This window comes from Gamsiella multidivaricata (assembly GCF_025024155.1).
Source record: "Gamsiella multidivaricata strain RSA 2152 chromosome Unknown BC939scaffold_18, whole genome shotgun sequence".
In the NCBI taxonomy this organism is placed as follows: Eukaryota; Fungi; Mortierellomycota; class Mortierellomycetes; order Mortierellales; family Mortierellaceae; genus Gamsiella; species Gamsiella multidivaricata.
Window position 1 is genome coordinate 311,655 of NW_026251726.1, and position 24,410 is coordinate 336,064.

A 24,410-nucleotide genomic window follows, 5' to 3' on the forward strand; every position below is an offset into this window, starting at 1 on the left:
GATAATGGAGAGCGAGACCCGTGAGACGCAGTGAAACGGCTGAGGTGGGAGTAGAAGGGGGCAAACCGACAATTGAGGGAATCAGTTGGCCTCTCCAAGGACTTGCAGGATTCGCTTCAGCGAGAGAATAAGCAGCAAGAGTTATTCCAGGTCCGTTGGCCATATTAACAACTACAAATGGAATCCAAGGTACAAGATTGCGGATGAAGAACAATGGGCAATCAGTCACTGCTACTAGATGTGTAAGCAGATCTTTTCTTGCGAGCAAGCCAGCTAGTAACACTATACAGAACAGTGGAATATAGCTCTCCGAGATCAGCATGTCCGCACGCCGACTGCGTGTATGTTTACTTCCGATCGTCAATGGTACGTACCAGCGTTAGACAAAGCTGGCATTCCTACGGCGCTCGGCCGCCATCACCCCATCCCGGGGATTCAAGGCCCTCAGGATTCGTTATTCCAGGGCCTGAGATGATCCACATGACAATGGCATCGATGAGCTTTAAGTGTACGAAGGCTAAATGCGCGAAAACATTCGCCAATGCTGCAGATATACAAGCAAAGAAACGTGGAAAGGAAATCGAAAAAGTACGAGGATACCCTCTTTGTTTGGCTTGATGGGCTTTACTGCATCCATGTCAGTAACACCGTAAGATTGATCTGTCTTCTGGCAGGTCCAGATGGGATAGGCTCGCAAGTTCGAGGCGAAATACAAAGAAGCGCTTGGTACGAATCGTTGTCCAGCATCTTCGCTTATGCTCGACGTCGATGAAGGGGACGGGAAGGGTTAGAGGGGGGGTTGGCGGAGACAATGGCCGAGGATCCCTGTCGCGTGTGTTACAAAGTTGGCAGCAGAATCGAGAAATATACGTGTCACAACGCATTAGGTGTGAATATACGAACTTTGTCTCCCCCCGCAAACTCATCCTTCTTGTCATCATCGCGCGACGCCATCATCTAGGGAACCCATCAATCATCACGCTCGCTTTTTGGATCGTAGACCGAAGACGGGGATCAACGACACACCATGGCATCCACTAGCGGGCACTCGACGTCGCATCCGCCCCAGTACGGCCACTATGTCCACGACAGCGAGGAGACATCCGACTCGAACGAGGAGTTTGCCAGTGCATCCGAGGGCGACGACGAACTACCATGGGAACCAATTGTCACTAAAAGCCCCATCATCGCCAGGCAGAGTCATCTGCATCTGAACGCCCCAGAGGAACACGACCAGGAGCACGACCAGGAACAAGCCCAAATCGAAACACCTAGGCCAGCACATTCGACCGCTCGTCCTATGCCAGAGCAGCCAGCTTTACAACACCAGCATCAGAACCAGGCTCAGCAGCAGCTTCAGACGCAGACGCATGTGGATCAACAGCATCGACCAGAGTCAGCGCAAGTTAGTCAACAGCAGCAACACCATGGATACCATGAGCAACACTACCAACAGCAACACCAGTACCATAATCAACAGCACCATGATCAGCATCAATACCACCAGAACCAACCTGCTCGACACGACCAACAACATCGTCAGCTGCAGCCGCAGCCCCAGCGTGCATCCATTCACGAGCAGTCGTACAGGAGCAGCGATCCATCAGCGACAACCACTTCCCACTTTCAACAGCAGTCGCACTCTCAGTCGTTTTCGTCGTCGTCCTACTCGTATTCGCAAACTCACCAACAAGTAAAGCAGCATTCCTCGTCCTCTTCGACCTCATCCTTGACGCGCTCACAGCACAGTTCCAGCCAAACTCTATCCCACGGATCAACACCCAAGCTTCGGGAGCGAATGCGACAGAGTCCTGTGCTTTACTCTAAGGTTGTCCAGGCATACCTCGACCCCAATAGCTCCGCAGGCCAATATCAGCAATTGACGCCAGAACATGTTCGCCAGGCTTGGCTTCAGGATGTAGAACAGGAGAGCAGTGAGGACGATTTCGAAGATGAGGCGGGCCAGTCCGTGGACCAGAGGGTGCCTAAATATGTCACTCCTGTGCGGGATCACAGAGAGCCTTCAGTACCGATTTCAGCGCCAGGTACAGTTAAACTCATGACACTTTATTATGGAAGACTGGTTAGACTACCATCCATACTAAATATTTTTTCATCTTCGTTAGCGCCCCCTACTGTTACTCCCTCAAACTTTGTGGCATACTCTATGCCGGATCTGCAAAATGAAGACGCATCCTGGGGATTCGACGACGAAATCAATGTGGACGAGGTGCAAGAATCGACCCTGGCGGGAATGTCTCAAGGTTTCAACGACAAGGCTGAGGTTGAAGAGACACAGCAGACGAATCTAAGAGAAACGTCGTGGGAATTCGATGATAGAAATGTTGTCGATGATACTGTACCATCGGATCAAGTGGAGACGTCTTGGGGGTTTGATGATCAATTGGAGATTGAGGAGCCTGCGTCTGATTTTCCTACCCACCAAGCACAGGACAGTGCCACGACTCAGCAAGAGGAGCACCCAAATACTCAATATACACATGAGGATGTCGAGGACGCCTGGGATTATGACGATCAGCTCATGGATCTCGCTGAAACAGCGGTTCAAACCGCTCCGCAATCCGCAGAGGTGACGATTGACCAGGATAGACGGGTCAGCATTGGGGGCGATGGTGGAGACGACGCTGAAATTGGGGAGGTAAGCGTTTCATCGAAATATCGTTGCTTCTTTATTCAGTGTCTATTACCGTCATTCTGATTATGTCTTCATGGTTTTCTGTAGCCAATGGAGCCTTCAAATCCGTTTGCCAGTTCAGACGACCATTTTTATGCAGAGCAGGAGTCGTCAGAAACTTCAACCTTATCAACTATCAACCAGGATCACGTTGAACCCAGTCTTGTGAGCGAGGGGCTTCACCACAGTGAGGCGGATCAACTCCAGTCAATTGCTTCTGATGTCCCTCGTTCCACGACCAATCAAGACGCGATGGAGGAACTAGCAGAGGCTACCAAGAATGATACCGACCGTGCTCGGCTCGAGCACGACTTCGACAATCCTACAGAGGCAGTGCATGGGACACATTCAAGCGATATTGGGGTCGAGAATGCAGAGTCATCTTGGGGCTTTGATATGGACGAGGACATTGACATTGAGGTAGATTCCGTCCAAGAAGAGGCTCTTTCGTCAGAATATTCTTATGATCAGGAGAGGTCCCTCAACGGGCATCAACACCATGAGCTGGGCGCCTCACTCGGCACCATCAGCAGCTCGGATGGTCAAGAGAAGGGCTTGGAGTCATTTGCGGCTAGCGCGACGCCACACGCTGATACGGAGCCTGGCCACATTACTCATGGCAGCGACAATGAGCACGACTCTGAAGTTAGGGAGGTATGTCTCTATGAGAGAGAGAATTTATTTGAACAGGATGCACTGAAGGAAAAAAAAAAAGACTTACTCTCGTTTGTACAACTATGTCATGATAGGTCCTTCGTGCAGCTCGTTCCAATCCCTTCGTCAAGCCAGAGGACAATCATCACACAGAGCCGACCCCAGTAGCACTATCCTCAGCAGCCAGCGAACAGGATCATCTGCAGGGCAGCAGCACTACTAGAAATATCGATTCCGAAGGATCCATCCCTGCTTCCCTACAGATTGCGGTAGAAAGTAAAGTCAAAAACGTGGAGAATGATCTATATTCGCAAGTACCGGATACCCTTCCAGAGTCCACTGAGACTGATTCGCTCGAATCAGCGACTCGTCGAACAGGTCCAAGTTCCGTTGCACAAGACTCAATGTCCGTCGCCTCGGATTCAGAGAGCAGCGACCTATATGGCGATCTCTCCACCGCGCGCTCAGGGATGAATGCATCTTCAAACCGTCTGAACGAGATTTTAGACGACGACGATTATCTGGAACACATGGAGCGTGGCGTACCAATGAATCGGTCAATCAGCACCCCGTATAGCGACGATGAATCACCAAAGTTTATTGTGGACGACGAAGATGTGGAGCTGATGGAGCGTGGAGAGCCTCGACCCTTGGATGGCACTTCAGTTGCTCGGCATGAAGCTCTGAGTGAGGACGAGACTGAAGCTGCGCCTTCTAACTTGGAGGACGACCTTGGTCTCTCCAATCTGTCTGCTGCATCTACTAGTCTTGTCGCTATTTCTGACGACGCAAGGATTGAGAACTCAGCGCACGAGGTCTTTCTTCAGGAGAATATGCCGTTCCCAGAAGACGCCGTTGATGGCGCCATCCCTACATCCGCTACCAGTTTGCCACATCATGATAATCTTGAGCAGGAGGAGCTGAAATTAGGCGCTGAATTGACTACAGTACCACAGGAATCAATCCGTACCCGCCCTGAGCACGATGCTGGGCATACATACGAGACGGTAGCCGAGCATACTAGCGAGTGTGAAGACAAGGATTTGGAAGAGACAATAGCTGGTGCCATGGACGATGATCAGGATCCAGCCAATCCCTTCAGCGATGCGGCAGCCATTGATGACCAGGATGCATGGCAATCATCCTATGAGCCTCCAACAGGAATCCAGAAGTCTGAAGCTGACGAAGACGACCAGCTTCAGGAGAGCGTCCAGCATTCTGAGCCAGAGTCCCAGAACATCATCGAGACAGGTGTAGCACCTGCGAAGGAGGTTGACGATGGATTTGCTCAGAATACTGATGAGACGCTGGAGGAAGATGCGTGGGCCGACCTGGACATGAGCATCGTCGTGGAGCCAGCTCTCGCAGAGCAGCACCCGCTCACTGATACGTCTGTGCACGAGGAACCGAGCAGTGTCTATTCCGCAGTCGAGGCGCAGAGTCATTTCGGGCGCGCTTTTGACAGCCATATTGATGACAACATCGAAGCGAGCACAAAGGAAGATGCGTGGGCCGATCAGGATATGAACATTGTAGTGGAGTCAACGACTACAGAGGAGTATCCACCTGTCGACATACCCGGGAAAGAGAAATCCAGCCGGGACTACTCAGTTTTCCTAGAGCACGATGCTCAAAACCAGCCTGAACGCACATTGGGCAATGATTTTGAGGATACTGTCGAAGCAAGCGAGCAGAATGATGCGTGGATCGATCAGGAAGTGAATACTATCATGGAGCCTACTCCCGTGGAGGCATCTGTAGCGGATGATACATCTGCGCATGAAGAGCCAAGTGGAGATGACCCGGCCCCTAAGATGCTTGATGCCCAAAATCACTCTGTGCACACCTTGGATACCAATCTTGAGGGTACCATCGAGTCGGGCCCTCAGAAGGATGCTTGGGACGAAAATGAGGAGGATCTTGCCTTCGACGCGGAACCAGCACCAAGCGCGACACAAGGCGATAAAATGCCGGCTGCACACTTTAACGAGGTTGAAACCCATCGTGATGATGACGGTGATGCTGTCCATGCGAACCTTACTATCTCGGCGCCCGTAGTTGGCATCAGCCTTCAAGACTTTATCGATACTGCTCTGGAACAAGAGGATGCATGGAGGGACGATTTCGAAACTAACTCTGAGATCGCCCCAGGTCATGTTCAGGAGGCAGTGAGCTCGGAGGACCTTTACGAGCACCAACAAGGCCATATTAACGATTTGATTCCGGAAACTACTGCTGCCGGAGCAATCTCCGGCCGCTCTGGTGATGTCAGCGTTGCGCCCGACCTGGACGCCGACGCTATCGACGAGTCCGGCCAGTCTAATACGGACCAAGAAGCAAAGCTCGCTGTTGTTACGGACATGTGCCAGGATGATCGCCACGATGCCTTGAGTCTGCAGGGGGCTGAGATCAATACCCAGGAACTAGTTCAGTCAATTACGGATGGTGATGTTGTGAATGCTATCGACGCGGCAGTTGAGGAGGACATGTGGGGAGATCAGGATCTCGACATTAACTCTGAGGATTTCCACGCCGCGCCAACACCGTTCGAGCAGGACCATGTGAAGCACAGGGATCACACAGGCAACATCGATCTTCTAGAGGGAACTGCAGTCGAATCCGATCATCAGTCCGTATTGCCTGCAGCTGTAGTTTCTGTTACCACTCCTGGTCTTTCTTGGGGTGAACCCACGGCTGAGCTGGACCTCGAGGAGGCACTAGGACAGGATGCGTGGGGAGAGCAGGACGGCGATGCCTCTGTTGACCAGGTGCACACCATCCCTACCACTTCGTCACAGAGGGCCGATACTTTCCATTTGCCGGTTCACAGCGCTCATTTCACTTCAGCACAAGAGTCAAGCAAGGAAGAAGAGGTTCAGGAAAGCGCTCAGCCGTTTTCCACAAACGAGGATGGAACGAGCGTCTCTGTATCCTCTCGCAAGGTGGAACCAATTATTCCTGAATCTCAGATTGAGAAGGCAGATGATCTTAACGAGGATGCCTGGGGATGGGATGAAGATGATGTCGATGTCGATCCCAAGCTCGAGAAGGAGGGCGTTCGCTCAAGCAAAGAGAAGTTTGAGGTCTCGGAGGGACTCGGCGGTCAGGCGTTTGCAGAACCACAAGAAGTATCCCAAACTAACAAGGGGGCAACGCCAGAGGAGTCAAAGACAATGGCTGCACCGGAGGAGGCCACGCCACATGCTCTTCTAGCCATGGCTGCTGTCATCAGTATATCTGACAAATTATCTCCGCTCACCATCCAAAATGAGCCTCTTTCCCTTGGAACGGGCAGCGGCGAAGGCGACGAGGACAGCCCCAGTCAGAGTCCGTGGCAGGACGTCTCACCGGCTTCAGTCTCGAAGAGGAGCGAGGCTGGCGTAAGTGTTGGGTCCGAGCTTGAGTCCGAATACTCGATTCGATCGCTAGATGAATATGAGAGGGTTTCGCCAGGATCTGAACGCGGACAATTCCATGGTCGTGATCGTAGCAGTGGTTCAATATCCTCTGAGTCTAGAAGAGGAATGGGCAGCACTATGTCATGGACGGACCTGAATCAGGACGATTGGCACACGGATGCGCATGGGGACGTCGTTCATGATGAGAACACTAAGGAAAGGACTTCCCTAACAGCGTCATTCAACCAGAAATCTAAGGATATCGTCGCTAGCAGTGAGATCTCAGAGCTGCCGGATATCAGCGGCGCAGACAGCTGGGACTTTGATCAAGACGACGATGTGCACATCGGTATGCCATCCTTTATTGCGGACCAAACTTCCATATCTACCAGGACAGAATCCTCGCGAAACTTAAAAACGCCGGACATCTCTGAGCATGATTCCGCTGTCCAACACCATACGTCCAACTACTCCTCACCATCCTCTGGCAGTAGATTATCATTCAGCCAGTTGAGTGTCGCAGGATCAAGTCCAACATTGCTCGGCCACCATCAGGCTCAGCCTTCGGCACCTATTTCTACGTCTTCGACTTTTGAAAGTCTTTCGTCGGCCGAAGCCGCTCCAGATGTGAAGCCAGAGGTCGAGGACGATTCACATCTGCCCTTGGCCATTCGTCAGCAACGCGCCCGACTCGCAGCCAAAGGAAAACCGTTACCGCCAATTTCAAAGTACAAGAGCACTAAGGGCACTCCCAATGTGGATCAAAGCGCAACGACAACGGTCTCTCCACGAATCTCTGCAACAACGTCTCCTGTGATCTCCTTTACCTCTCCTGTTAAGACACCAGTCAGCCCCATGTCGAATGCAGCGACGACACCCACAGATCAAAAGTATTTGACGCCGGCTTTGCAGAAGCAGAGAGAGCGACTGGAGCAGAAGAGAGCCTCGGCTTCACCACTCGGCGCTGTTCGTCGGCTGACAGTGACGGAACCTTCAGCGGGCCATCAACCGTTGCAGCAGCAGCAACAACAGCCATCGGTCCTCCAGATTGCATCACCGCGCATCTCGCAGGCTACGTTGCCTTCAGCGCTGAAACATACATTGAAGTCCCCAACGATGGCAAAGAAGATGGTGCATCTGTCTGATACTCATGAAGCATCCACACCATTATCCTTTGATGAATCATCTGCGAAGGAGGTTGGACAAACATCTCGCTACAGAAGATCGAGTGTTTCACATGGATCACCAACACCAATTCTTTCGCCTTCAATCCTTGCAGAGGGATTTGTTAGACGGAACAAGGATGGCAGCCGGCCAAAGCCACAGCATTCAGCAGAAAATCAGGAGTCGGACATCGTGAGGACGAGCCAGAGCGACGCCTATCGATACGGTTCGAGAATCTCGACGTCGTCTTCGCGGTCAGGATGGGATGATTTCGGAGACGTCGATGAAAATGCAGAGGTGGAGAGCACCATGTCCGCCGGCAGGAAAGATTTCCCGCCAAAACAACCAGCGACAACGGAACTATCGTCAACATCGTCGTCTTCGTTCTATCAGCAGACGGTCCCTGGACTGGATGACGATCATGTTGACCGCTTTGGTGGCCCGTCAACAGTATCTGGATCTGGATCGGTATCTGGTTTGGGCACTAGCTCAACGTCTTTGTATCTGAGCAATTCGAAGGTGGATGAGTATGATCCTTATGGACCCATGGCGAACAGGTCGAACAAGAGTAAGGCCAGGAACTCAACGGATGAAGGCGAGGTTCTGATCGACCGATCCAAGCATTCGCCGAGCGTGTCGCTGCTCTCTCCAACATCTGCCGGAAGCATGAGCCATCGACATGATCACGGCAGCAGTGCCAGTAACAACAACAGCAGCTTGTGGGGAGGGGGCGGTGGTAGTGGCAGTCTTGTGGGAGATATTACGGGCATCGTAAATGAGAAGAAGATGGCCGGACCGGGAGGCATTTCCAACAACGGTGGCCGTAATGATAAGGAGGACAGCAACAAGAAGCCAACAATGTCTTCAACAGGAGCATCTTCGAACCTACAGAAATCCAGTAGCTGGTCTCTTGGATCATGGGTCAGTTCAGCGGTCGCGGTGGCGACTGAGACGATCGACAAGGCGTACGAGACCTTGGATCCGGAGTACTCGCGGATGAAGTCTCGTGGAGGTACCATGACGAGCTCTGGAGACGGGTCTGTGCTTTCGGATAGTGGAATGGATGATCCGGACAGCTTGAGCCCCTACAAGAAGCCAGGATATTTGGTTGGAGGTAGTTCTTTGGCGTTGGGGCTGGCATCCATCTCGACAGGTCCTCCTCAACAATCCCAAGCAGCACCATCACAACCAACACAGCAGCAGCAGCAGCAGCAGCAGCAACAGCAACAGCAACAGCAACAGCAACAGCAACAGCAACAGCAACAGCAACAGCAACAGCAACAGCAACAGCAACAACAGCAACTTCGGTTTGGTACTAGTAGGGGCAGTTTGGAGCAGCAGTCATCAGCATCGCCGAGGTTGATAAGGAAGAATGCTGCTGGACGGTGAAGTACACAGCGATAGAATGTTTTATTTTTTAAACTAGTCCCTGGAATAATACTTGACAAACGAAACACGCATGGTCTCGTTGCCTTGATGATATAGTCTATGCAAGTAATTGAAGTCGTATATAGGGGGACGTGTAATGAGATAAAGAAACGGTGGTCATTCTTTAATAGAAGGCACAGACAGTAGAAGGATTCTACCGCCTCTGAGAATATCCTCCCGTGTACATAGGACCGGGGGCAGGGGCAGGGACAGGGGTAGATGGCCGAGATGAGACACCAATCAATTCGGACGAGCCATACGCACCACCGGCAGAACTGCTTCTATCAGAATTGTTATTGCCACGCGGAAAAGCATTTTGTTCCGCCATGGATTGTCGACCTGAGGAAGATGAAGACGCCCCACCTCCACCACTTCCACCGGTACTGTTCGCTATCCGGTCTGGGTTGTTCCGCCAATTGTTATTACCGCTGCTCACGGCGCGGCGATTAGGATTTTGAGGTAATGGGTGGACCACCCGCACGCCGCTGCCGCTGCCACTGCCATTGCTCGAGGCTCTTGATGACAACGGGCCAGGAGAAGAGGGTGACGATGGAATGACCACGGGGTTGTCTGCGCTTCTGCCCGCGGCCGAGGGAGAGCTCCTTGAGGAATTCGAGCCAAATCTGTTGTTGCTGTTGCTGCTCCTGCTGCTGTTAGCTCCAATGTATCCGCCCGTCGCCATCGTAGGAGCCATCTCCGGGCTTGGTGCAAAGGATGACGAGCCCTTGGTGGTATCATTGCGTTTCGAATTCCCAGGGCCCTTACTGTTTTTGTTGTTAATCTTGCTGCTGCTGTTGCTGGTAGGGTCGTTGATGTAGTCATCCCCATACCCATCATGATGAGCCTTCGTCCTACTTTTGCCCCTGGATTTATCATTGTCCCTGTCTCTTTCAGACACACGATCACGATCACGATCCCGATCCCGACCACGATCTCGATCTCGACTGCTGTTATGTCGACTGTCTCTGTCTCTATAGCTATCCCTGTCCCTGTCCCTGTCTCTGTCTCGATCTTCATATCGGCCATGTCGACTGTAGTCGCTGTAGCGGTCATACCGACTATCACGATGGTCCGAGTGCCTATCATCATGTCGTGGGCGTGAAGAATACGACGACGAGCCATGGTACGATGAAGAAGAAGACGACAACGTCTTCGTATCATGGAAAGCTGATCCACCTGTCTTGACGTACGTAGGCCGCCTTAGATCGCAATCGTCTCCAAAATGTCCGAGTGAAGCACAGTTGTAACAGTACTTGATGGCTGATTGTCGCGGCTCGGTCGAATCAAACACATACTCGCGCCATACTGTCGGACAATCCTAAATCCCATTCAAGCGTAAAGTAGAAAACGGTTAGATGATCTGTGGTTTCATGCACGGAGTAGGAAAAAACAAAAAAAAAAGGGCCACTCAGCAGCTGGCAGTATATACCTCCGTTGCATGCTCTTTTGATCCACATGTCCTGCAGTAGTTTTTGAATGCATATCCTCTTTCGTATGGACAATTCTATTTGCGAGATGTAATAAAGAATCGTTCGGTTTAGAAGACCGTATGGGGAATGTAAATCTTGAGCAGAAGAGAATATGTCGAACAGTGACAGGTCAACCTACAATGGCAACATGGCCCTTCTTCCGACAATTGTAGCAAATCGAGTGCGGGCAGTCCTTTGTTGCATGCTCATCCTTTGCTCCGCAAACATTGCACTAATAGAATGGGTCCGCGGCGAAGGCGAAGAATGTTTAGTTGAGTATAACCGATGTAGAAGGAAAGATAACATCCGAAAGAAAGACAATATTAATATCGCAATATCGCAACATCACAACATCGAAAAAAAAACTTACCACGACAGTAGTGCAATCACGACCGATATGTCCGACTTTATCACACCTGTGGCAGACAATCAGGGACTTTGATTTCTGATCCTTTGGTCCCATATAGTAGCGGCTGTGCCCCTGATCCCGCAAAAGACAAACAAATGTGCAAATGTTAGATAAACATGTCCGGTTTTCGATCTACCGCGTTGCATGGAAACCACAAAGAAACGCCTACGAAAATTGAGAGACGAAACACAAACACACCTTGAACTTCTCGTCTTCCAAATGTCCCAGCTCCGTGTCCAGATCGTAGTTGTTGGCCTCATCCTCCAGATCCTTCATAGATGCTCCCAAATCCAGCACATGTTCGTTGAGTCCCTCCGCGTCATCGATCAAGCGCATCTTCTTGAGCTGTGGAGCACCCTCGGTTTCATCGTCGTCGCTGATCTCATTAATACTCGCCGATCCAATAGATTGCTCCGCCTCCGATCCTTCTGAATCAGTGCCAGCACTTTCATCTGCGGGACCCTGTGGGCTCTCTGCATGTTGGCTCCATGTATTTTTGGGGATCTCCTTCTTCCTCTCGACACTGTACCGCGACTCCTCCTCGTCCTCTACTGGGCGCTTATGATCGCTGGCTTTGCTGCCGATGATACCTGCACCAGCTGTGGTCGCGCTGGCCTTCTTGGCGCCTTTGATAAGGCCCTCTTCGCTCTCTGAGTCTAATTCCGTTCCTTGATTGACGGCACGAAAATAATCCTCTGCTGCGGTCGGTGTTACTGCAAGATATCCGTTTGGAGGTACTGACGAAGGTGTTGTTGGTCCTGGTATATCGGTGCTGTCAAGAAAAGTATCCTAGAAAAACCAATGCAGCGGATCTTTCGATTGTTAAAAGGTGCACTAATATGCCTATGTGTCCTCGGCCAAGGCGCAAGCAACCTCCTGCTCCTGAATAAAAAAGCGTAGCATGATCATACATTAGATTCCTGGTCTCCTGCAGGCGTTATGGGTGTCGTGCCTGCTTTCTTGTATACGTTGGTGGAGTAGTGGATATGGCTTAATATCGTATCCTCAATCTCGCTGTCAACCTCGTCGCTGGACTCGCTATGGCATCGTGAGAAGCGTACCAGTAGTCAGTTGTCTGTGTCCGCAAGCACTCGTCCTTACTCTGCGGATAAACCCCACGCGAGTTCGTCCAGTCTGCCATGGCACTCACCTTTTGTCGCTCGAGTCTTTGTAAAGCTCGTCTTCGTACTGCTGGGCCTGATCATACTCGTCATCGTAATCCATCTCGCCAATGTAGCGGAGTGTGTAAAGAAAGGGTCTTTGGAATGAGAACAGAAAAACGGTTTTGTCCAACGTGCATGAAGTTCTTCAAAGAAGCATAAACAAATTTTGCTGTTGTGGCTGGTTGCACACTGCCAGATCGCCGTCACTCAACAGCTTTGCCGAATTTCCTTGGATAATAAATTCCTTACAAGATAAAAAGAAGACACGAATGCTAAACAGTGTGAAAATGAAAAACTGTTCTTTCTGGTCGTTTTTTTTTTTTTTTTTTTTTTTTTTTTGAAAAGTGCAGGTCTAAATATTGAAAACAAAAGGTGTCTCTTAGGCCTTGACCTCGGTCTCTTCCTCCTTCTTCTCCTCCGCAGCCTCCTCACCCTTGGCATGGGCAGCGGGCTTCTTATCCTTGCGAGCCTTCTCAGCGGCTTCTTTCTTCTCCTGCTGCTCCTGCTTCAGCTTCTCTTCGACGCGACGAATGGCCTCATCGTTGTCAATGGGCCTGGCGGCGCCAAAGGGGCTGGACTTGTTAGCCTTGGGTTCACCAGATGCTGCTGGAGCTGGGGCATCAGCACTGCGCGGCTTGAGCTCCAACTTTTTGCGGGCCGCAGGGGCTGCTGCTGGTGCTCCTGCTGAGGCTCCTGCTGAGAAAGCGAGGATGAAGACAAGGCGTGAAGAGACTGGTTAGACACGTCTCGCCCAATAGAAAAAATGGAAACAATATCCACGACTGTTCATGAACACTCCGCCTTACCTGGAGCGGAACGACCCCAGGAGGACTCGCGCTCCTTGGGCTTCTCCCAGCCAGGACGAGTCTCACTTGGAGGCAAAGGCTCATCGCGTCTCCAACTGTTGACGGCAGTGCGGTCTGGGGGACGCTCCGAGTTATTGAAGCGTGATCCAAAGTCGCGACGCTCACCACGGTCACCGCGATCGCCACGATCGCCGCCAAAGCGGTCACCACTGCGGTCACCACTGCGGTCACCACTGCGGTCATTGCCACGGTCATTTCCGCGGTCATTGCCAAAACGGCCTCCTACAGGAGCAATAGGGTCAGCACGACGCCACTCTCCAGTGGTGCGGTCCTCACGGATCTCGCGCTCACGGGCTATTGTAGAAACAACAACAATAATAATGAAAAAAAAGTCAGAATATAAAAAATATCAAATGAAAGGTCCGAAGGTCCAAAGGTCCAATATGATCCACTCCACCACTTACGAGGCTCCGCAACACTGACACGGACGTTTCTGCCGCACAGACTCTGGCCGTTGTTCTCCAATGCCTTCTTCAGCGAATCCAGACTCTCAAACTCGACATAGCCGAATCCTTTGGGCTTGTCCTCAAAGTCCTTCATAATGCGAATGCTAGTGATCTAAAAATAGCGATTTCTTGTGCGATTAGTACACTTGTGTATTACAGCATTTTCGTTGATTAAATCATCGCTCCTTGACATATGGCCCTTACAGTGGACTCAAGGAAGAAGCCCTCAATGTCAGACTCGGTGGCATCGAAGGGCAGGTTGCCAAGATGGATAGTGTATGGGGGACGAGTGGGGAGTTCGACGGGAGCGCGGGGTGCGAAGCGCGAGTCTCTCTCCTCTCGGTCTCCGTATCCTAATCAAGATTGTAACAGTTTGTCCACGATAACAAAGGTTAGTCATCGTAAATGTGCGTCGGCATCCTGTCATAATGCTAACAATCTCAAACCGATTGTCGTATTCGGTTCCCTTGACATACCACCACGGCTCGAGAAGCCACGACTGCCGCGGTCGTCACCGAATCCACCGGAGCGGTAGCTATCTGTGTCGCCAACAAAAGAAATTGCATATCGGGTGAATAATAGTAAAATAATCGCTGGAGGTGCACGTGTAGTAACGTCCGCAAAGTGTTAGGTCGAGCGCAAAGAATCCCGAAGTTCCTGTACCTTGACTGGCAGCTATGAATTGAAAAGGTGGGGTTACACGTGCAGGCGTTAGAATACAATTTGAGGAGGGGTTCAGCTGAGCTGTTCCTAGAGTAGCTCATGTGGAAATTGGCCCGTTTGGGAGATGCACACAACAGTAAACTTACCAGCAGGGGCAGAAGGCAAATCGTCCATCTCGTCAGCCCAGGATCCCGTGGCTAGGTATCGGTCAGAGTCAAGGGCATTAACAGCGAGGGCAGGAGAAGAACATATTGAAGGAGCGTGGAGGTAGGGAGAGAATAAGAAGTAAGCAACACGAAAAAAAAAGTTTCTGGGCTGGATAGTCATTCCTCGCTAGGTTGGAGTTATTAGAGCAGAACTCGACAGGGAGAACCGTGTCGGTCAAGAAACAGGATAACACGTACAGGGATCCGACAAGAAGTCACTCAGGGCCATCTTGGTACCCTTTTTCTTTTGCTTCTTTTGTCCTACTAATGGTGGGGGGGAAAGGCAAGGAAGCGAGAGAGCAAGGGATATGCAAAGGTTAGCGACTGCAGTGCATGGTACAAAGGACCTGAGTTGTCTAAATTACTTTGATAGAGACAAAGCATGCTGAGTTGGGATAAGATATGGCGAAGACGACAGAAAAAGCCTTTGAACTGGTGCGTGTCGATAGTGCCCACGTTGTGTGTTGAGTTCGGATCGTCGAAAGTCATCAACAGTGGTTGGGTTACTGTTCTAGCATAGCCAAGGACGCACCTTCGGTCATGGTGTGTGGATGGGGTGATGGAAAAGAGGAGGATCCAAAACTGTCCTCAAGTGCTGTTGTATTCCTACGGCCCTTGCTGCGTTTTTGCACCACAGCTCATTTTTTTAGTGGGCAGCACAAGTTTGCAAAAGGATGAAAACAATGGAGTGGCTTAATGGATCACCTGATGACTTTTAAATTTTGCCACCAAACTTGGGTGCCGCAACTGGTAAGAGTCTGCCAGGAGGAGCCTATGGCTTTATACTCGAAAAACAATGCACGCGTACTCAGTCTTTAGGACTCTGCGTAAAAGCGATAGGAGCACCATCTTATGGTGAGAATATTGAGTGGAGACTTGTTTGTTTTTTTTCGGTTTGTTTTATTTTGTTTGCATTCTGTTGTCTGTCTGTACTTGGACAGGAGAGCAGTTTGAGACAGAGCGTGCGAGAGGAAGGATGTATTGAGTTTTCTCTCCAAAAAACAGGCTGGCGAGAGCGCCAGAGCCTTCTTTACTCCTGTTCCCTCGCAATCTCTGGAGGTATCGATACAAACAAGGTCTTGGGGGATAGATGGTATCTAGAAGGCCTATCAGGATCGATCGTGGCAATTGATTACGATTATAACAATGTCTGCAAGGGCAAGAGCGTCCATGGTATACATCGGCATCGAGATATGGTGCACAGCATCGCGCTAAAAATATGAAGAAAAATTAAGTTAATTTGCTATGGATAGCGAAACTAAAATGTATATGAGCACTCTGCATAGGATTTGTGCAGCATGCACCTTGCATTCAGTTTTGACTACCTGTACCGACAACTGGATCAGGCGAAGATCGAGTCAGTCGAGGTTGTTTGTTTGCGGTCCTTTTTTTTTGCCATTCGATGGGCCTGCATTTATCCTCCTAAAAATGCGTCCTGCTACCCCTGATTGTAACAGAAGGGCGACAAGAGGCCAAGGTAAGGCTATTGGGGATGATGGCGAGGCGCTTACGCTTTCTCCAGGATGCATGCACCCGACACACAATGGCCAGGGGATTTTCTCCTCTACCCGCGATTTATGCTTTCGTCATCGTCTCTTGGGGATATCTGTCAAGAAAAAAAGGTCATGATGAGGTGGAGTGGGCTGGGAGGGCAACAGCCGGACCGGGTATATATAGAAGAAGGACGTGGACGGAAAGAGTGTTAGCATTTGCTGAGCATTCTGCAGCAGCATTGGCAAACGTGAGTCGATGTGGACGTGGAGTTTATGTTATTATAAATATACAAAGCAGTGGAGCAAGGCTGACTGAATAGACTGATAGATAGATAGACTGGTTGAAAGTAAGAAAGAAAGAAAGAAAGAAGAGAAAGAAAGAAGAAAAGAAGAGAAAGAGAGAGTGAGCGAGCGAGCGAGTGAGAAGAGAGAAGAGAGTGAAGCGAGTGAAGAGAGCTGCAAAAAGGAGCCAAAGGGGAGGAGAGAGCTGTTGGGGTGGAGTGTAGTGTAGTGTAGTGTAGTGTAGTGTAGTGTAGTGTAGTGTAGTGCAGCAGTGCAGTGCAGTGCCGTGCAGAGCGTATCCATGCGGTAGGCCGATTGGATTGATTGCAGTCGATTGGTCTAACCAGCTCCCAATTCGCGACAGACGACCGACGAAGACCCAAAGGCGACGGAGGAAGAAGCTCTCTTGTTTTCATTCTCCATGAAAATTTATTTATAAACGGTACTGCGTCCTATCACTCTGTCTGCCTGCCTGTCCCTTTTCCCTTTTCCCTTTTATACCACCTCGTCCGTCTCAGCATCATCCTTCTTTCTCTCCTTCTCTCCAACTCATCCCATCATCCCATCCCATCTCATCCATCCACCACCCTCACCTTCACCACCACCACCCCACATCCAGCTGCCGTCTCCTCTCATCCTATCCGCCTTTTAACTGTCTCCTTATCATACATGTAAGTCTTCCCACCCTTGTCTTGATAAGCTATTGGCCCATTGAAGGATAGAGATGCTGGCTGATTCTGTTTGGTCAAGCCAATGTTTTCCTCGATGAAATTGTATAATATGCAAGGAAGCTGGCCGATGGAACATTGTCCTCTCGCCTCATTGGATGCTATAAACCGTCCGATTCTGATCTGTCTTGTTCTACCCTTACCACTATAGCATGTCCACTCCTGCCCCCGAAATCCTTCCCGGCCGCGTTGGCAACTTGACCCCAGAACAGCAGCATGCCCTTGATGAGTTCAAGGAGTTGATCAAGGCAGAGGGAATCTTCGTGCCTGAACGTCATGATGATCACTTGCTTCTCCGCTTCCTTCGTGCCCGCAAGTTCCACATTGGCAACACCCACAAGATGTTCGTCGATTGCGAAAACTGGAGGAAGGAGCTCGGCGTTGACACTTTGAAGGATACCTTTGTCTTTGAGGAGGAAGACGCCGTCCGCAGCTGCTACCCTAGGTACTACCACAACGTTGACAAGAAGGGTCGTCCCATCTATATCGAGCACGTCGGTGTGATCGACATCAAGACCCTGTTCAAGGTCACTGACGAGGATCGCATGACGAAGCAGCACGTCCTCTCATACGAGAAGCTGATTACCGACCGCATGCCCGCCTGCTCAAAGCGCTCTGGCCACCACATCGAACAGTGCTGTACTATCCTCGACCTCAAGGGTGTCTCCCTCCGCCAGTTCGCCAACGCCTTTGGATTCATCAAGCGCACCTCAGCAATCGCACAGAACTACTATCCTGAGATGATGGGTAAGATGTATGTCATCAACGCCCCCATGATGTTCACCTCTGTCTGGGGTATGGTCAAGCCCTTGCTGGATGAGGTTACAGTCAAGAAGATTGTCATTCTGGGCAGCAACTACCAGTCGACTTTGCTCGAGGATATTGATGCCGAGAATCTGCCCAAGACTATTGGAGGCACGTGCGAGTGTCCTGGCGAGGGAGGATGCCAAACAGGCGAGCCCGGCCCATGGAAGGATCCCCGCTACATGAACGCACCCGTAGAAAAGACTGCCTAGAGTGGATGACGATGCAGGGAGGAGGATCTTTTTCTTAATGACCGATGGCTAGGAAACTCAGCACGCCATCACTACCACCAATAGCACGCCAGTTCAAAAAAACAAAGGCGAACATTCGTTCAACACACCCTCAACATAGATAGAAATAAACAAATCGATAAAAACAACAATAGAATGCCTTATCCACATTGAAGGCTCAAGACAAAGATCACGATCATAACCACAGAGTATGATCAAACGAGTGAAAGGAAAGAGAAGGAACTATCTTGCTGATGCTGAGTCTATCGATTTTTTTTTTTAACATTGGAGAACTGCGATGCAACAACTATTCTGTGCGTATTCTTCCCGCCTTTCAGCTGTGCAGCTGTTCCTGTTGCCTCCCACACGGTCCATTGGCCATGCTGCCTGCTACTGTCACTGAGATGCACAAGTCAGAGCCCACCTATTGGACAGATGCTGAAAAATGAACACTTTGTGCAACTTGCTTCACGCATGGTTACCGCGTGGCAATGCCGTGCCATGCCATGCTTTGTTGTTGTCGCCTGTCCATCCAAGTTTTGATCCAACCCACGGGCTCACCCATGATCCGTTACCGCAGATGGCCATCCAGCGTCATCGCATCCTTTTTTGACCCTCTGTCGAGTATCTGTTGGACCCGTAATTCATACCCGCAGGCCACCGGTGCATAGACCACGCAGGCAGCTATCAGGAATCTGACATTAATACACAAACTGGCTGGTTTGTCATTTTCGCCGATCTGATCGTTTCGGATGATAAGGAGACCGGCCGACCGCCGATTTTGATGAATATCCATAGGGCAGGCATGCTCTGGAAGGGAAAGGGGTGCCTTGTAAAGAAAGAGGGTGTTCCAGCTTCGTGAAAGAAAGAAAGAAGAGGGAGTAAAGCGCAGATGGTAGACCGATGCTGGTTCCTGCACGGGAGAAGGATCTGAAAAGACCTAATGTTCCGCTGCGTGTCTTGATCTGATCCTTTTCGGAAAAGAAGAGACTCTGTCCAGCTCCAGTGATGCACAACGGTTTTTTTTCTCTTTATGTTTTTGTTGTTTTCTGCATTTTTGAGTTTCGAGCACTGGGAATGCAAATCGGGCGCACGTTGTGCAGGGACTCGCTTGGGGGCCCTCTGCTGCAGCCCCGAGGGGAGGCAGAAGAAAGGGATGGCGGGGAGACAACAACAACACAATGCGGCCGGCGATGGAACCGACCCCACTTGGGGCGACTGAGTTGGCAGGAGACCCTTCGTTCCAAACCAGACCACCCCTGCACCCCCGTACCACGTAGAATTCAAGGGAGGGGTTGTCATATCGTATCGTACCTATTGGTATATATATATCAGAGCATTCATTAATTCCCCCTGCTCCTTCCTTTCCTATTGCAGTCCCTCTCCCCATCCCTCGCCCTCACTTCCACGCCTTCCCTTCCAGACTGCTCCAAGGATAAAGGATGGCTGTTTGATCGCACATACATACACACATACACGCATACACACGTACACAGATACACGCATACTTTACAGACGCCCTGATACACACACCACACACAGGCACATCCCTCTGTCGCTGCTCTCCTCCCCGACTCTTCCTCCCCTCCCACTTGCTGGTCCCACCACCACGTTCTGATTCACTTGATCCCAAAACCCATTGCCCATCATGAAGGTATACGCTTTTTTTCTTTTTTTTATCACTCCTCGATGGAATATAATAATGAAAAAACACGAAAGCGCAATACTCATACCTCTGCTCTTCTTCTCTCTCCTCTCCCTTCTTCTTCCTTGCCTTCACACCAATAGTTTGGAAAGCAGATCCAGTTCCAGCAGATCACAGAATGGCAGAACCATTACATGAGCTACAAGGGTCTGAAAAAGATCATCAACTCGCTTATTCAGGAAAAGGCACAGACCTCAGTCACGATCGCAGCCTCACCTCCACCGGGATCTACACCCGTCCTTCCTGAGGATGAGTACTCAAAGTTCTTGCAATCCCAGAAGGCGGCCTTCTTCTTCAAACTGGAGCGTGAGCTGGAGAAGGTATACCACTTTGGCTTTTCTTTTTTTTTTTTTTTTTTTTTTTAATTCTCCTTACAGGGTGCGATAACCTGAACTAGAACCAAGACCATACTTTCAATTGACTCTAATGGTGGAAACATGTGTATCGCTTTATTCTGTGCAGGTCAACACATTCTATCTGCAAAAGGAATCAGAACTCAAGGTCCGTCTGCGCTCGCTGATCGACAAGGAAAAGGTGATTCTATCGCGTCAGGGACGGCCAGGCACCAGTTCGTCAATCAATTCTCTGAAGGAAGCCTTTCGGCAGTTTGAACAGGACCTCAACAAACTACAGGTATGGGTGGAAGGGGAAGTGCAACTTCTCCCCCTTCAGTTGTTTGCTCAGTTACTGTTCCTTAATTGCTGCTTATCCGAGACGAAGAAGGAGAATTAAAGAAAAAAGGCTCCTTCATTACGCCCCATCGCCCATTAGAAATTCGTCGAGACAAACGGAACAGGATTTCGAAAGATTCTCAAAAAGTGGGACAAGCGGTCAAAATCAAGCACAAAGGAGCTTTACCTCTCTCGCCAGGTAGAGCTGCAGCCCTGTTTCAACCAGGATGCCATGGTCGAATTGGCCGACAATGCAGCGTATCACCTCCTCCAGCTTGAAAATATCCAGCAGGGCAACAGTCGGTCCTCCTCCGCTCCCTCCAGCCCAATCACAACCAAGCCCTCGCAGTCTTCTTCCGTCGGTGCGCTCTCTTCGCCAATGCAGCAACAGATGGATGAACTCGAGACCGATCTCTTCAACGCCCTCACCACCAACCAATCATCGCTTGTCCAGGAAATATTGGAACGCCGCCTTAGTACGCCCTCTGCCCTCCAGAACAACTCGGCCTCAGTAGAGTCCTCTGCTATCACCAATGCGAGCAACAACAATCAACTCGGACCGGAAAATGCGCGCGAGGTTGTCTCTCGGGTGTTCTGGCGATGCTGTTCAGAAGTAGGTGCCTCGGACACTGTCATTCAGCAGCTAGTCAAGACCGGACTGATCAACTTCAAATTCGTGGACGACATCAGTGACAGGACTTGTCTTCATGAAGCTGCCATGGTTGGCAGGCTCTCGTTGCTCAAGTTGGCGTTAGATCACGGCGTCAGCCCTGAGTGCGCGGACGTCTATGGGAGGCGCCCTCTACACTACGTTTCCATGTATGGTCACGCAGATTGTGCAACCTACCTACTTTCAATGAACGCGTCTATGAGTGCGACGGATCACGACGGCTTCAGACCTCTGATCTACTCCATCATGAACGGGCATACAAAGTGCGTCGAAATATTCCTCGCCAATAATGCCGAGATCGAGGCTAGTCAGGATGGCGATCCAATCCCTCTCAGCCTCGCTTGCCACTACGGTCATGAAGACATTGCTATGATGCTTATCGGACGTGGAGCGAACGTGATTGCGTCCAATGCCGATGGCCTGGAGCCCCTGCATATCACCTGCCGAGAGGGACATACTCGCTTGGCCAAGACATTGACAACCCGCGGTGCGCGACTGGACCAGGAGGACAAGTATATGTGCTGGACGCCTTTGTTCTACGCTGCGAGCGAGGGACATGCGGATTGTGTGAAGATCTTATTGGAAGCTGGATGCAATGTCAACGTCGTGGACGAGCTTGGCAAGACACCTATCTACTATGCTGCCAGCGAGGGACATGCAGATTGCGTGGAGCTGCTGATAGAAGCTGGAGGCAAGGTCGAGGGTAAGACGGCCCCTACCGAGGACACTGCGATGGACGCCCCAGCACCCTTGACGACAACCAGCATGATGGCGGCGACATCCACTCCTGCGACTGAATCTGCTCTCGGCGCAGCCTCCGGATCCTTGTCCAGCCCTAATATGGACGATCTTGACATGGACTTTATCCCATCACTTTCGCTGCCTCCGCCCATCATCCCATTCAGGATCTATGGACACAACTATCTGGACAAGAAGTACCAGATCAATCTTACGCTGGGTCATCCCAACTACCCAGATCATGCTTCGCCAGATAAGGCTGGAGCACGTCAGGCACCGGTTCATTTGTACGGCACAGCTCAGATTTCGTCTCTGAAACTCATTATCTCATCGCGCCCCGACAACGGAATGATTCCCCATAATGTCATTCTCCCCCTGGGCGACGACAGAGAGGTGTTTGGATTCCAGGTTGATTCACTGGAGCACTTTACAGTGGAATTCGATATCTTCCCCACATTTGGATCCAAGGCGATTGGTCGTGCGGTTGCGTTGCCAAGTGTTTTCTCGTCTTTGGAATCGTCCATGGGCAAGGGAGTGCTGCCCTTGTTTGATGCACATTTGAAGGTCGTTGGAGAGCTGGCTTTCGAATATTCGGTTATCAGGCCGTTCCAGGGAGTGCGGCTGGAGGTCGGTGGTCGTGTGGAGACTTACTGGAAATCGACCAACAGTATCGACTCGAGCATCTCTGCGGCCACGACACCAGTGGTGGGCACGCCTTCGGTTATGCCCGTCAGCATGTCGACCTCTGGTAGTGCACTGCCTCATTCGTCGTCGCAGTCGTTGCTGGTTGGCAATATGATTCCGTCGTTTATCACGGCCTCTTCACTTTCAGGAGAATACATCCAGCTGTCGATCCAGATGACTCGGGATTGGGTTCCGGTTGTGTTTGCGAGCTGGTATCTGCCTGTAGAGGGATTCGACTTGGCGGTCTCGGATGTTACATTCAGTCAGTTCAAGAAGTTTGGCGAGTTGATCCATCAGAGGGCTGCTTCTAACGAGGACTTTGAGGCCGCAACAACTCGCATGGCCAACAGCTGGAGAAGTGGCGAGTGGAGGCGCAAGATTTATGAGCGTTGGATGAGTCTGGAGCAAGTCTTGAAGGTACGGATGGACCTAGTACCGATGAAGAATGAGTGTGCGTTGACTGAGGGGATACCAGGATTCGACTGCTGACTATCCAACCTTTTTTTTTTTTTTCCTATTTGCAACACCGTAGATCCTGCCAAAGCACATTGGAGTTAATTTGGAGCTGAAATACCCTACCCTGTCTGAGAGGACGCACTACAGACTGACGAACTGTGTGGAGGTGAACAAGTTTGTGGACACGATCCTGCAGTCGGTCTACGACTCCTCCTCAGTGACTCATCACCGCAGCTTCATGTTCTCGTCGTTTAATCCAGTCATTTGCTCCGCCATGAACTGGAAACAGCCTAATTGTAAGGAACCTTTGCTGGACCGTTGTCAGCGCATGATTGTGTGTGTGTGTGTGTGTGTGTGTCGTTTTTGAGGCGACCAAAGTGTTTCTAATCTGTCCTTGTTCGCTTTCCGCCCTAGATGCTGTGTTCTTCAGCACGAACTGTGGTTATAACAAGAACAGGAAAAGACCCACGCGTGCGATCGAGGAAAACCTGCAGGGACTGAAGCGCAAGGAACCCATCGACCCAGAATCGCTTCCCTCACCCAAGCATGGATCGGCCGCGCCATTGTTGCCCAGCATTGCCTCTGCAGTGGGCGCATCACCTAGCTCTACATCCTCATCTGTGAGCAAGGTTGACTCACCTTTGCTCCCAAGATCTACAACCCCTGCAGCAATCCCTACCGCCTCTACCAGTGATACAGAGTTTCATGAGGACGATAAGAGATGCACATCGATCAAGGAGGCTGTCAAATTCGCAAGGAGTAATAACCTGCTGGGTGTCATTTGTGAGGCTACGCCTTTGGTACGTGTTCCCTATTTTGCTGGACGAGAATCAATTCCATATAGTGAGTGCACCATTTCTAACGCCTTTTTTTTTTTTTTTCTTTCTCTCCTTTCATTTGCATTTTATAGATTCAAGTTCCAAGTCTTATTACTCATATCAAGGAATCTGGACTGATCCTCTCGAGTTTCGGCCCAGGAAATAAGGACCCGGCGCTGGTCCAAATTCAGAAGAACCATGGTGTGGATGCATTTATGATCATGGAGGGTAGCCATTTAGAGGCCAACACCTCAACCTCGACACCTGCGTCGTCTTGGCCGCCAACGACCTCCTCCAGTACTGGATTAGGGTTAGGATTGGAATTGGGATTGGGCATGGGTTCTTCGAGGACTTTGGTTGGAACTGGAGTTGCTGCTGCTGCTGCTGGATCGGCATTGTACATAGGATCGAGTATACCCGATGTGGAGGAGGGTGTGCTGAGGTATCAGAATGGGGTGGATTCGGGGCCATTTAGCATCTAAAAACAAAACAAAAAACTAACTAACTAAACTAACTAACTACTAGTCATTCTAATAAAAAAAAAAAAAAAAAAAAAAGTGCTGTGCTGTG

At 50.5% G+C, this 24,410-nt stretch overlaps 5 protein-coding genes across 6 annotated transcripts; 3 read left to right on the plus strand and 2 right to left on the minus strand.

The window, feature by feature from the left end:
• Nucleotides 1–1,027: 1,027 nt before the first annotated feature.
• On the plus strand, nucleotides 1,028–9,300 carry BC939DRAFT_501317 (uncharacterized protein; the record flags this gene model as incomplete). Its single annotated transcript, XM_051560149.1, has 4 exons — nucleotides 1,028–2,045; nucleotides 2,127–2,659; nucleotides 2,744–3,349; nucleotides 3,445–9,300. The coding sequence occupies 4 exons, from the start codon at nucleotides 1,028–1,030 to the stop codon at nucleotides 9,298–9,300; spliced, it is 8,013 nt and encodes a 2,670-aa protein (XP_051414319.1).
• Nucleotides 9,301–9,396: 96 nt separating this feature from the next.
• BC939DRAFT_90844 (uncharacterized protein) lies at nucleotides 9,397–12,651 on the minus strand. 2 transcript variants are annotated; one of them, XM_051561986.1, is made up of 6 exons: nucleotides 12,368–12,651; nucleotides 12,129–12,255; nucleotides 11,416–12,006; nucleotides 11,179–11,289; nucleotides 10,948–11,040; nucleotides 10,689–10,843 (listed from the first exon to the last, which is right to left on the minus strand). In XM_051561986.1, the coding sequence occupies exons 1-6, from the start codon at nucleotides 12,439–12,441 to the stop codon at nucleotides 10,748–10,750; spliced, it is 1,092 nt and encodes a 363-aa protein (XP_051414321.1). In that variant the 5' UTR covers nucleotides 12,442–12,651; the 3' UTR covers nucleotides 10,689–10,747. The 2 variants fall into 2 exon arrangements, with proteins under 2 accessions (XP_051414320.1, XP_051414321.1); XM_051561985.1 differs by lacking the exons at nucleotides 11,179–11,289; nucleotides 11,416–12,006; nucleotides 12,129–12,255; nucleotides 12,368–12,651 and adding an exon at nucleotides 9,397–10,644 and having other exon boundaries at nucleotides 10,769–10,843; nucleotides 10,948–11,036.
• Nucleotides 12,652–12,702: 51 nt separating this feature from the next.
• On the minus strand, nucleotides 12,703–15,200 carry BC939DRAFT_445382 (uncharacterized protein). Its single transcript, XM_051554796.1, is given in 10 exon segments — nucleotides 12,703–13,076; nucleotides 13,187–13,430; nucleotides 13,443–13,540; nucleotides 13,651–13,804; nucleotides 13,897–14,045; nucleotides 14,169–14,231; nucleotides 14,356–14,367; nucleotides 14,502–14,552; nucleotides 14,760–14,825; nucleotides 15,094–15,200. 10 exon segments carry the CDS (start codon nucleotides 15,101–15,103, stop codon nucleotides 12,760–12,762), a joined length of 1,164 nt encoding a protein of 387 aa, XP_051414322.1. The 5' UTR covers nucleotides 15,104–15,200; the 3' UTR covers nucleotides 12,703–12,759.
• Nucleotides 15,201–16,769: 1,569 nt separating this feature from the next.
• Nucleotides 16,770–18,253, plus strand: BC939DRAFT_445389 (CRAL-TRIO domain-containing protein). The gene has a single exon (XM_051554797.1). The coding sequence runs from the start codon at nucleotides 17,217–17,219 to the stop codon at nucleotides 18,078–18,080; it is 864 nt and encodes a 287-aa protein (XP_051414323.1). The 5' UTR covers nucleotides 16,770–17,216; the 3' UTR covers nucleotides 18,081–18,253.
• A 1,220-nt stretch (nucleotides 18,254–19,473) lies between these two features.
• On the plus strand, nucleotides 19,474–24,365 carry BC939DRAFT_421852 (uncharacterized protein). Its single transcript, XM_051553098.1, has 8 exons — nucleotides 19,474–19,752; nucleotides 19,887–20,123; nucleotides 20,266–20,436; nucleotides 20,575–22,602; nucleotides 22,660–22,983; nucleotides 23,099–23,318; nucleotides 23,437–23,822; nucleotides 23,933–24,365. Exons 1-8 carry the CDS (start codon nucleotides 19,747–19,749, stop codon nucleotides 24,320–24,322), a joined length of 3,762 nt encoding a protein of 1,253 aa, XP_051414324.1. The 5' UTR covers nucleotides 19,474–19,746; the 3' UTR covers nucleotides 24,323–24,365.
• Nucleotides 24,366–24,410: the final 45 nt, after the last annotated feature.

What these genes read in the sequence shown, in the direction of transcription:
- BC939DRAFT_90844 (XM_051561985.1), bottom strand. Translation starts at nt 10,796, where the DNA reads ATGTGGATCAAAAGAGCATGCAACGGAG. An exon ending in CAAAAGAGCATGCAACGGAG is followed by an intron (nt 10,645 to 10,768) that starts GTATATACTGCC and finishes ATTGTCCGACAG; the next exon opens with TATGGCGCGAGTATGTGTTT.
- BC939DRAFT_421852 (XM_051553098.1), top strand. An exon ending in CAGTGGTGGGCACGCCTTCG is followed by an intron (nt 22,603 to 22,659) that starts GTTATGCCCGTC and finishes TCGTCGTCGCAG; the next exon opens with TCGTTGCTGGTTGGCAATAT. An exon ending in GTCTGGAGCAAGTCTTGAAG is followed by an intron (nt 22,984 to 23,098) that starts GTACGGATGGAC and finishes GCAACACCGTAG; the next exon opens with ATCCTGCCAAAGCACATTGG.
- BC939DRAFT_445382 (XM_051554796.1), bottom strand. An exon ending in TGTCAGTGTTGCGGAGCCTC is followed by an intron (nt 13,541 to 13,650) that starts GTAAGTGGTGGA and finishes TTTCTACAATAG; the next exon opens with CCCGTGAGCGCGAGATCCGT. An exon ending in CTGGGGTCGTTCCGCTCCAG is followed by an intron (nt 13,077 to 13,186) that starts GTAAGGCGGAGT and finishes TCGCTTTCTCAG; the next exon opens with CAGGAGCCTCAGCAGGAGCA.
- BC939DRAFT_445389 (XM_051554797.1), top strand. Translation starts at nt 17,217, where the DNA reads ATGTCCACTCCTGCCCCCGAAATCCTTCCCGGCCGCGTTGGCAACTTG.